The following is a 13,037-nucleotide window of genomic DNA, read 5'->3' as shown; positions in this document are numbered from 1 at the left end:
CAGCTGTTATTTATTTTAGAGCTGTTATGTGACACTACGCCAAGTATGATACCAGTGGGGTCAGATTAGAAATAATGACTGTATACAAAGAGTCAAAGTAAAGTCTGATTGCAGCATTAAGAAGCCTTTCAAGATAAAATGGTCTCTGATCTGGGCAGTTAGCTATTTAAAATAAATGGCCTACAAATCAATCTCCTAATATTTTAATGGCAAACTATCCAGTACCATATGTGCCACGAAATCTGGGTCTTATTTTCAATTTAACTGAAATACAAAGTTTAAGATCCCTTAATGCAGAAAATCTTGCCATATTATGGGACAAAAAGCAAGTCAATATTATGAAGGAACTGCAGGTGGAAAAAGTCTATCCCATAACACATGTCCAATTTTAGACATCTACTGAAACAAAATCTGGGATTTCACCAACATTTAAGTGAATCCCTCTATAATCCCTGAACTGACACGGAGCTCTGACATTTTCCTTGTGACTAAGAGAATGTGTGTATATGCGCGTGTCCAAAGAGGATCCGAAAGACTAAACATATGTAGTGGTTTGAAGTTTCCATTTTAGGCTAAAAGATATGATGCACAAATCTTTCCTCTTACTGTAGCACAATTTTTCTCCAGGAGACTGCAACCAAAAATGTATTACTTATTGCCTCAAATTAATTACACATTTGAAACCAACACAGACTTCCCTAACATTACTTTCCTAATGACTCTGGGAACTCCTCCAGAAAACCCCCTATAGTCAGTCAGTGTAATTTTGTGCTGAGCGATAGCCAGGTAAGATAACAGTAAATCTCTCTCCCAACTCACCCATGACAGAATAAAATTCCCTATAATCGTTTTAAAACTCTTCTTGACTGAGAAAATACTAAACTGGGGAAACGAAGATTTCAGATACCGAAAAATATGATTGAACTAAACAGGAGACAGTCAAAACAATCAGATAGAAATTCTTAAACTCCACAAAACCTGTCTAAGTACAGCTGTAAGTTATCAACCTTGTCCGTCGACATAATTTGCATGTGCATATTGCATACCACGGCTTCCCCACTGACCTGCACGGATTAGCACTCCACACTAGGCATGTGTTACTGGAAATACAGAAGAATAATGAAAGACAAGAAAGCACAGGGTCAAGTTCAGCATTAACCGTAAAGCCAAAGCCTACAACTTTATCTCTAAACAATGCGGATGATTGTATGACCTTCCCTTAATAGTCTTTACCTTCCCACCCCCAACTAACACTCCTCAGCGAGAAAGCAGGCCACAGAAGTCAGGCGGTTTGTACAATCCGCAAGCTCACTCGACCGGCAGCACACCGCCACCACACTAAAAATATCACATAAGCCATGTGAGGAATTCAGAGTCATTTGTTTTTCCTATGGATTTGAACATATATCGGGGAGCAAATGCTTCCAACAATTCTTTGAATTATTACAAGAAGATGATAATGACATGATGTCAAAGTACTTTATGACCGTTTCTTTCCTGCATGAATAAAATAAAAACAATAGTCCAAAAGTGAGTTTAACAAACCAAAAAAATATGGAATTTGTGTGAGGAACCTAAAGTAAGAAACGCTAACAAGATTTGACAGATTAGCTTCAAGATTATCAATGAATAACAACGTAAATTTCTAATTTTTTTGTTGACACTATACAATAAGTTTCAGTTCATTAAAGGGATAGTTCACTTTGAAATAAAATTTTGGTATGTTTTAGCTTACCTCAAGGGCATCCAAGATGTAGGTGTCTTTGTTTCCGCAGTAGTTTCAATTTTGATATTTTTAGGTCAAACCGTTCTTGTCTGTCAGTCATATAATGCATGTCGATGGTCACTGGCTCAAAACACAAGCACAGAGTCCAAATTAAAACAATTCCCCATCGTCCAAATGAAACAATTCCCCATCATAAGTACACATTGATGGCCTAAGACACGAAACGAGCGGTTTGTGTGAGAAAACGAACAGTATTTATATCGTTGTTATCTCTTGAACACAGCACACGTCCAAATGATCTGACGGCGCGGGCGTGTATAGATATATAAATAGATGTCGCCTTGGCTACTGCAGTTCATTGGAACGAAACCGTAGCCAAGGCGACATCTATGTATATATCTATACACGCCCGCGCCGTCAGATCATTTGGACGTGTGCTGTGTTCAAGAGATAACAACGATATAAATACTGTTCGTTTTCTCACACAAACCACTCGTTTCGTGTCTTAGGCCATCAATGTGTACTTACGATGGGGAATTGTTTAATTTGGACGATGGGGAATTGTTTTAATTTGGACTCTGTGCTTGTGTTTTGAGACAGTGACCATAGACCTGCATTATATGACTGACAGACAAGAACGGTTTAACCTAAAAATATCAAAATTGAAACTACTGCGGAAACAAAGACACCTACATCTTGGATGCCCTTGAGGTAAGCTAAAACATATCAAAAATTAATTTCAAAGTGACCTATCCCTTTAACATTTCATGCATTAAATATAATAAGCTAACAATGAACAACTTGATCGTCCAAATCACCTGAAATCCATCAGACCACCAGTTTGAGAACCACTGCTTCAAATCTATTAACGGTGCTCTGATCAGGATTTTTGGGGCCGATTACCGATAACTGTAAGCAGTATTGGCCGATACGATCACCGAAATAAATAATACTATTCTAAATGGCAATGTCTTTTAAGTATATATAAAAATATAAAAAATAAAGCAATGACAAAGTATCATAAATCGACAACTCTTTATCTATTGGCAAGCAACGTGCAACATATTCCATTACCTCTCTGAGAGGTGATTAGGAGCAAATATAGCATTCTGTGAAATAAAAAATAAAAACAGAACAGTCTTTATCAACAGAAAGTAATCAATCTGCACTGTATAAATTAAATATAGATTAATCTAGTTAGTAATTTTCTCTTTGTCTTGTCTTGTTTGATTAACATTAATAATGACAGACGGCAGCAGGAATGTTAGGCTGCTTTCATTTTAAGACCGATTGCACGGATCCAATATACTGATACACATGCAACTATTTCCCAACTTTTTATGTTCACTTAAGACATTACCAGGGGCGGGTTTACCATTTGGAGGGCCTAAGCAAAGTCAGGACGTGAGGGAGGGGAGGAACGAAAGCGCACAGATGTGAAGGAAAGAAATGCACCCAAATCGCACAGCCCCAAATTAGCTGTGCGTCATCCGATTGGCTCTTCTGATCGGCCATTTTAGAGACCACTGATCAAACTATATAAAGCTATTATCGGCCAGTAATGATCGGCGCCTGATCAATCGGAGCACCCTTAAAATGTTTAGTCGGCTCAGGCAAGAAATATTTATATTTTTTAGAAATGAACAAATACTGACAATAAATGCAGATAATGGTCTATATGCAACCCTTGTACACAGTTCTGGGTAGCTACAATATTGTTCATACAATTAGAAGGAAACTAACAGAAAGAACATTAAGACTGAAAAGAGCAGATGTTTCTATGATTCCTTCTGATTGCAGAAATCACTAACTGCCGAAACTGCCTCTTCAACATAAACCAAAAGCAGACTTTAAAACCAAAACCAAATGTCAGTGCTTTGATACCAGTCACAACAACTCTGTAAATAATGGGTTTTAAGAAACTGTACAAAACAATCAAGTTGAGATTCACAGTCGTCAAGAGAGTCATCCACCCATTTTAACAATCTTTAAAACAGAACCTCCCGCTAGCCAGTGAAGAAGCCACACACATTGAATTGCATGCTAGTGCTTTATGCCCCAAATGACAGCCAATCTCTACAATCACCACATTATTTAACCTTTGACACCCAATGCTGCTAAAGAAAAAAAAAGGAAGGATCCTCAAACCAATGCATTTAACCCATCACTATTCAGCTTTACCTCAAGCCTCTGGAACGTGGCTTTTTTACGCAGGCCAGAGTAAATTTGAGAGCTGTGAACCGTCACGCATGTCAACCAATGAACCATAACTCACCTACCACCGACACCATGGTATGGATGGCAAAAACACTTCAGGGAACCAACAGGTGGTGCCCTTCATGTCAAGCTCGGGCTCACACAATATCTATTCTTGGACTTCGTTGGTGAGACTGCTAGACGTAGACTAATCAAACTGGGATGGGGTAATCCTTGGTCATCGCCACTTAATTCTCTCGTTAGCGCAGAGGAGAGCAGCTGTAACGGAGGAGTTCTGGCACAGCGGTAATAAGAGTATTTATTTTTATTGGAGCACTCTGTTGTTTCAGGCCTTGAGCTTGGGTCTGGGATCTCTCTGCAGTGATTCGGTATAATGACATCCAAGAGGAAACCTTAATTAGCCGATCAAAATATGAGATGCAGTTTATCCTGTTATATATTACCCTCTGGGTCTGAACAAGCCGGGTTAAGTATCACAAAAAGAGCTCGCGTAATCAACGTAGCTCAAATATCACAACTACAATGGGTCTCAGCACATCCAGCGTACCTGATTACAGCACATCACGTAATAAACATGCAAATCTAAATGAAACATCGACTTGTCAATGAGTTGTTTGAATGATTAATCAATCTTACAAACTGACTAACAGGCTTAAAGGCATCTCTTTGACATTAAGATTGAATTTGCATTACTTTTCCAGACATTTGTGATTACTGGATGAGGATTTGAACAATTATTTGGTTTTACATCATAGCAAGCAGTTTCTCACAGACAAATAGAGCTGAGCTACCAGAACAATTTATATTCAAAACAAAACAAAAAGTCTACAATTTAATTATTTCTCTGACTTTTCTAGGCCTGGAAATCACAGCATTAAAATTCCCTGTGGGAGCACTGATTGTATCATTAGGCTGATTTAGGGTCACGTCCACCAGACCCCGATCAGACGCATTTCTTCAGGAACACATTTTTGTTTAGCAGTAGTAAGATAGAGTGCAAGAGAAAGTAACAGAATGCAATCATAAGATGCATTTTTAAAATCTTTACTATTTTAGCTTGAGGTGATGCCTTAAAAGCGCACCACTTACGCAGTGAGACGTGACGCACTGTGCACACAGACCAATATAAAAAAAAAAAAAAAATAAAAAAAAAAAAAAAAATTGCATTCGATATGGTAACTGACAGACATTCAGCAAAAAGATGAACTATCTATAACATTTTATTGCACAAAACTATCTGAAGTCCAATAATAATTCTCTTGAAATGTACAGTTTAAAGGGGTTCTATTATGCTTTTTTACATGTTAAATTTTCTTTAGTGTGTCGTGTTGCTGTTTGAGCATGAAAAAGGCCTGCAAAGTTACAAGGCATAAAGTCACTGGCCTGGTTGAGTTGCTTTAGTAGTGTGTTCAAACTCACGGTTATGGTAATTGGTGTGACATATCCGAAACACGCTCGAAGCAGTTGACCAATCACAACACACTGATCCAGCATTACAAATAGACTGGGAAAAGAGGTGATGGAAAAATGCAAAATAGGTGAAAAATAAAGTGTTTTTTGAATATTGAAGAATGAAAACTAGACCCTAAAACATGAACAGTACACCCCAAAAAGGGCAATGCGGTGGATTTGAAATACAAGTTGCGCTTTGGTGAAAGAAGTGGCGCTGATTTAAGAGGATGAATTTACAGTTGCAACTTCTCAGAGTTTACCATGCTGACATTCTAACAGCGCACCACAACCAGCATCCCAAGATCCTCTCTGAGAGGTAGCACCCCCTAAAGTCATCCACTCCGGATCCATCTTGAGAAATTTGCACGTAAAAAACATAAGTAATTTTTTTTTTCAAAACCTGGAGTGGCCACTTAACACAAGCTCCAGACGCAACAAAACTCAGCTAACCACCGCACACACAATAGCATGTTCAGACAGTGTGGAACGACTGCTAAAAATAGCTGACCTGCATCTGTAATGCAACAGCCATAATCATCTCATGGCCCTTGATCTAGTGAAAGTCACCCATTCAAACATCAAGCTTTAAAAAGCAGCAGGGCTGTAAAATCAGATACACAAATTAATGAAGCATCACTTCTGTCAGTGGAGCGTAAAGGACAACTGACCTGTTATCATGAATCCTCTAGGGGAGTGCGAGATGAAGTGTTTAGGGTACTGTTTGTGGAGCCGGTAGTCTTTCTCGCTCCGTGACCGAGTGCGCTCGGAAGCACGGTCCGAAAATTCGGAACTGGGCCAGGCCCTGCGCAGAGTGGTGCTGCGTGTTTTTTTCATGATGAGCCCGGATAAACGCAGCGTGCCGGCACCAGCTCTGAGATCACACCACCACCGTCACACTTCGGACATGGCAGGACACGGCTCTATCCACCTCTCTCTTCTTCCAACGGTCAGGAAAATGCACACACACGCAAGTCACAGATGCTCGGGTTGTAAAGCGGTTGTGGAATCCCTTAGGAATGGTTTCGGGTCCTCCCGATCCTGAATCCGTCAGCTGCGGATGCATCCAGCGACGCATCACCCTCCACGCACCTAATCCTGGCTTACGGTTTCTGGCTTCATGTGCAAACAGAGGCACACATGCAGACTACTCTCACATGCTCTGCGACTGCAGCGGCATGTGGACGGAAGACGAGGAGGTGTGTGGGAGTGGAGGGAGGAAGGGTACGAGGGGACTCATGTGGGAGAGTTGGAAGGAGGGGATTTCAGAGGGGTCGGGAGTGGGGGGCTGCAGGGTTTTTGCACCGTGAGAAGAACCCTAGATTCAGACAAAAGATCAATTCAGCCAAGCTTCAATCCACTAGTGCAGAGCAGTCGAGACAAAAGAAACCCCCAAAAACAAATTAGACTTTTAAGACCAGAAACCACAGCGGAGACAAAGTCTCAGGCGGTTGTCTTCGTGTGCAGGGCAGGGGTCCTTCAACCATGCAGAAATGACAAGGGGGGGGGGCAGACGCAAGATTCAAGTCCTCCCCCTTCTCTGATTGAAATCCAATCCTGGAAAAAGACCGCTCAATCGGTTAAGAAAAATAACATGTCACACAGACATCCCACTTGAGTGCGTTGAAAGACTTGGGAGATTTCTGATGCATTCATAGTCTGTGACCAAGATAAACACTGATGCGAATACAGGCGTCCAGAGTGAAAGCACGTAGAAGAACAGTCCGTCTCCAGACGGTGTTGTCTGACTTTCGGCTGCGCACGCTGATGGCTTGAGGAGATGTCCCTCTTCAGACTTGTTGATCCAGTTCAGCTTCTCACCACAAAACCTTCAGGGTTTTCTCTCGCCGTCTCTTTCTCACTTTCTGGCAGTCCGCCCAGCCTATGGAAACACTGCGCTTTATTTACATACGCTGGCTCGCAAGCTCCCCAAACAGCCAAACCGTTGCAGTAAAGAGTGTGTGAGAAATGAGGATGAGGAGTCCCTTATCTGCAAGCGACGAATGACAAAAGAGTTGAAGCGGTGCCTTTTCGAAAAGAACTTATTTTCTCAGTCTCTTCCCTCACTTTTTATACCAAAAATCCTTCTTCCTCCAGGCAGAGTCATTCACAATTCCCACTCGTTCCTGTCAGTCGAAGCACCAGCTGCAAGAGAAATTCCTCTGGAATGCAATTAAAGAGATCCCTCCACGGCAGCGCGAGCGGGAAAAAGGGGTTCGGGGAGCAGTGTGAAATGGTGAATGGAGATCTCTCCCTCCCTTCCTCCCTCCCTCCCTTTCTCTCTCGCTCTGTCACGCTGTCATCCCTCCCTACCTCTCCTGACAGGAGCGCAATAGCGCAGCTGTTTGAGAACACAGCCAATCACTCCATGGCAGCAAACGGAGAGAGAATGCGACAGGATCTCTCTCTTTCATGCACTGCAAACATACATTGCATTATTTAGTCAGTTGCAGAGGGGAGTAAGACAATCACAGCGATACACACATAAAGAACAATGATGTATATTTACGAGTGAATATTATCCATACACACAAGGACATTAGTTCCAAATTGCATTAAAAAGGTATAAACATAATTAGAAATAAAAGGTGTTTCAATAAAAATAAAAGGCATGCATTAAGGGTGTTTCTTAAACTTTGAGTACTTTTTGTGTCCCAGGGATTTTTATTAAAACTAAAACAATAAAAATAAATATTTGTTTGTTTGTAGAAGGTCACATTAAAACTAAAACTTTTTAGCATGCATTTTAAATTTTAAAAATGTTATCTTAAATAATAACATGCTTAAAACTGCTTATCTAAAATATATGTATTATATGTATTATTATTATTATTAGCCTATTATTATTATTATTATCATCATCATCATTATTATCATCATCATCATTATTATCATCATCATCATTATTATTATCATCATCATTATTATTATCATCATCATCATTATCATCATTATTATCATCATTAAACAAAACATTTCTATATTCGATTTGTGAAAATCATTTAAGTTTAAAAAAAAAATAATGTTTATCATTTTTACCACAACAGTGAAGAGAAAATTATGGCATGTAATTTTCAAACAAGCTGTACTATATATATATATATATATATATATATATATATATATATATATATATATATATATATATATATATATATATAAACACACACGCAATTTTAAAATAAACAAATCTAAATAAAGTTTAAAGTTTTAAATAATATTTTATTGTGTGTACTTGTCAAATTCTAAGCGAAGAGCTACTTGGATATATTATTGTACTTCATTGTATGTATTTTTTACACACAATAAAATGACATACATGCGTAATACATTTTATATAAAATATTATTTAAAACTTAAACTTTATTTAGATTTGTTTATTTTAAAATTGTAATACATTATATATTGTAATACATGTAATATATATTTATATTTATAAATAAATAAATAAATAAATAAATAAATAAATAAATAAATAAATATATATATATATATATATATATATATATATATATATATATATATATATATATATATATATATATATATATATATATATATATATATATATATATATAGAAATATAGAAATATATAACATGTATTACAATATATTACTCCCACTTAGAAATCAATGGAGGGGTCTGAAATTGTCATCGTAGATGCATGTCCACTGTGAGAGACATAATCTAAAAAAAAAAAATCCAGAAATCACAATGTATGATTTTTTTAACTATTTATTTGTATGATACAGCTGCAAATAAGTATTTGAACACCTGAGAAAATCAATGTTAATATTTGGTACAGTAGCCTTTGTTTGCAATTACAGAGGTCAAACGTTTCCTGTAGTTTTTCACCAGGTTTGCACACACTGCAGGAGGGATTTTGGCCCACTCCTCCACACAGATCTTCTCTAGATCAGTCAGGTTTCTGGGCTGTCGCTGAGAAACACGGAGTTTGAGCTCCCTCCAAAGATTCTCTATTGGGTTTAGGTCTGGAGACTGGCTAGGCCACGCCAGAACCTTGATATGCTTCTTACAGAGCCACTCCTTGGTTATCCTGGCTGTGTGCTTCGGGTCATTGTCATGTTGGAAGACCCAGCCTCGACCCATCTTCAATGCTCTAACTGAGGGAAGGAGGTTGTTCCCCAAAATCTCGCAATACATGGCCCCGCTCATCCTCTCCTTAATACAGTGCAGTCGTCCTGTCCCATGTGCAGAAAAACACCCCCAAAGCATGATGCTACCACCCCCATGCTTCACAGTAGGGATGGTGTTCTTGGGATGGTACTCATCATTCTTCTTCCTCCAAACACGTTTAGTGGAATTATGACCAAAAAGTTCTATTTTGGTCTCATCTGAGCACATGACTTTCTCCCATGACTCCTCTGGATCATCCAAATGGTCATTGGCAAACTTAAGACGGGCCTTGACATGTGCTGGTTTAAGCAGGGGAACCTTCCGTGCCATGCATGATTTCAAACCATGACGTCTTAGTGTATTACCAACAGTAACCTTGGAAACGGTGGTCCCAGCTCTTTTCAGGTCATTGACCAGCTCCTCCCGTGTAGCTCTGGGCTGATTTCTCACCTTTCTTAGGATCATTGAGACCCCACGAGGTGAGATCTTGCATGGAGCCCCAGTCCGAGGGAGATTGACAGTCATGTTTAGCTTCTTCCATTTTCTAATGATTGCTCCAACAGTGGACCTTTTTTCACCAAGCTGCTTGGCAATTTCCCCGTAGCCCTTTCCAGCCTTGTGGAGGTGTACAATTTTGTCTCTAGTGTCTTTGGACAGCTCTTTGGTCTTGGCCATGTTAGTAGTTGGATTCTTACTGATTGTATGGGGTGGACAGGTGTCTTTATGCAGCTAACGACCTCAAACAGGTGCATCTAATTTAGGATAATAAATGGAGTGGAGGTGGACATTTTAAAGGCAGACTAACAGGTCTTTGAGGGTCAGAATTCTAGCTGATAGACAGGTGTTCAAATACTTATTTGCAGCTGTATCATACAAATAAATAGTTAAAAAATCATATATTGTGATTTCTGGATTTTTTTGATTATGTCTCTCACAGTGGACATGCACCTACGATGACAATTTCAGACCCCTCCATGATTTCCACGTGGGAGAACTTGCAAAATAGCAGGGTGTTCAAATACTTATTTTCCTCACTGTATATGTGTATATGTATATGTATATGTATATGTGTATGTGTATGTGTATGTGTATGTGTATGTGTATGTGTATGTGTATGTGTATGTGTATGTGTATGTGTATGTGTATGTGTATGTGTATGTGTATGTGTATGTGTATGTGTATGTGTATGTGTATGTGTATGTGTATATGTGTATGTGTATGTGTATATATATATATATATATATATATATATATATATATATATATATATATATATATATACATACATACATACATACATACATATATATATATATATACACACACACATATATATACACACATATATACACACACATATATATACACACATATATATACACACATATATACACACACATATATACACACACATATATACACACACATATATACACACACATAAATTTACACACACATATATAAAAAATAATAATAAATTATTATTATTATTATTATCTTTATATAGTACTCTTAAAAGTATGTATACCTTTGTGAAAACCTGAAATTGTGTGTATTTCACAAAGGTATACATACTTTTAAGAGTACTGCCACGGTGACAAACTGTTATACTTTTAAAGATAACATTTTGCACATTGTTAGTACACAAAATAAACTAGTAAAAGTGTTTATTTTCTGAAAGTCCAATAGCGCACACAATTAAGGAAACACCCTAAAACACCATTTATACAGGATCTCCTAAAGACACTATCTGCGTGAGATGCTTTTCCATTTTGTTCAGTATAATTTGACTCTAGTTTTCCACAAGTTGTATTTAACAAGGCTGCTCTTGCTCTCGTTCCCCCTCCTCGGGGCAGATCATTAATCAGAGGGAGGACCCTCTCCCTGTCCGGCCAAATGAGCAGCGAGAAACTAATGTTTTTCCAATAAGCCACAGATCAAAGGTCACCCATCCATAAAGCAGACTTTCACCATCTTTCTCATTAATATCAACAATCTGTGCCCACGGCTTGCTGCAAACAAATTGACATCAGCGTGTCCTGAATGAAATCAAACAGACTATTATGATTCAAAGAATGGAACAAATAATGTGTAACTATTTATGATGAACCAAACGGTGTCTTTTGAGCTTTGGAAATGGTTTGCCTGAGCGGTGATGGTTTGCAGGCAGAGGGTGTTGGGTTACAGAGTTCTTAATGGAACACTACAGATTCATGGAGAGCAGAAACCTGCTGTAGGTCAAACTCAACCTTGGCTTATTAGAACAGACTTTGCAGGAGTCTTGGCAAATGCAGTTTACAACTTTCCATGAGGTCTGGACCGTTTCGAGGAAGACAACACTCCTACTGTAACTAGATTTATCTAGTTGGATGTAGAGCATGGAGCTAGGAACACCAAGGTCATGGGTTCGATTCCAAGGGAATGAATACTTTGAATGCATTACAAGTCCCTTTGGATAAAAGCGTCAGCCAAACACATAAACAAATGTATCTTTCAGATTGTTAGCATTTGTATTTAACATTCTCTGACCAATTGCAACCCATCAACACCAATTGTTTTTCCTGGACATCTCGGCACGACAGTTTCACTGGAAAGCCCTCCGCTGTCATTTCATGCCTTGCAAACCCTAAACGCTTCATTTCTCCATGGCTCTCAGTGTCTGGTTATCTCCAGCCCGGGCTATGGTGCCAGTTCTCAAGGTCCGAGTTCACATTTCCTGGGTCTGTTGTGGCTCATATTTCTTGTTGTGTTATGTCAGGGCCGCCAGTGATGACAGGAATGCAGACGAGGGCCAACGGAGCACATCTTTCCTTCCAGAGAAAGCTGACAGCGTGACCCGCTGAGGGTGTTAGTGATCTGTAGCGCAGTCTGGTGTAGCACAACACATGTGGTGGCAAATCTAAGGTGGCGCAGTCTTAAAACAACAAATTTATCAAAATAATGATAATCGATAATGAAAATAGCAACAACAAAAGGTGGGTCTTTGCATTGACCACCGAGAACCGCAGTTATTAATGTCGCTACAGGCATAAATACATGTAAAAGTAGTGACAAAACGTTTCTATGGAGAATAAGACAAATTTGCTTACATTACCATTCAAACGTTTGGGCGGGGTTAGTAAGATTTTTTTGTTACATTTTTATTAGGCTATTCAGTAAGGACACATTCAGTTGATCCCAAATGATAGTAAAGACTTTTACATTGTTACAAAATATTTCGATTTATCTAAGAATCCTGAAAAAAAAAAAAAAAATTTTTTTTTTTTAAATATTGTTTTCATACAAATATTAAGCAGCACAACTGCATTCAACATTGATAATAAGATATACACCAATTCAGCATATCAGAATGATGGACCTGCTGAAAATTCAGCTTTGCCACCAATTACATTTTAAAATATATTCAAATAGAAGTTATATTAAATTGTAATATTTTATTCTTTTTTACTGTCATTTTGATACTATAAATGCAGCATTGGTGAGCCTAAAAGTCTTCTTTCAAATATG

At 38.4% G+C, this 13,037-nt stretch overlaps 1 protein-coding gene across 2 annotated transcripts in view; it reads right to left on the bottom strand.

The window, feature by feature from the left end:
* The window catches only part of stox2b (storkhead box 2b), a 73,056-nt gene that overhangs the window by 35,501 nt on the left and 24,518 nt on the right, over positions 1–13,037 (bottom strand). Inside the window, exon 1 of one of the 2 annotated variants that reach the window (XM_084430841.1) lies at positions 6,064–7,038. The exons of the other annotated variant lie outside the window; for it this stretch is intronic. Coding sequence (XP_084286967.1) covers positions 6,064–6,229 — 166 coding nt within the window. The 5' untranslated portion in view covers positions 6,230–7,038. Of the gene's footprint in view, positions 1–6,063; positions 7,039–13,037 lie in introns of those variants that run through there. 2 annotated transcript variants of the gene reach the window in all.

This window comes from Rutilus rutilus (genome assembly GCF_951802725.1).
Source record: "Rutilus rutilus genome assembly, chromosome: 14".
In the NCBI taxonomy this organism is placed as follows: Eukaryota; Metazoa; Chordata; class Actinopteri; order Cypriniformes; family Leuciscidae; genus Rutilus; species Rutilus rutilus.
The sequence above is the reverse complement of the archived record's forward strand: the minus strand, read 5'-3'. Positions and strand labels throughout refer to the sequence as shown.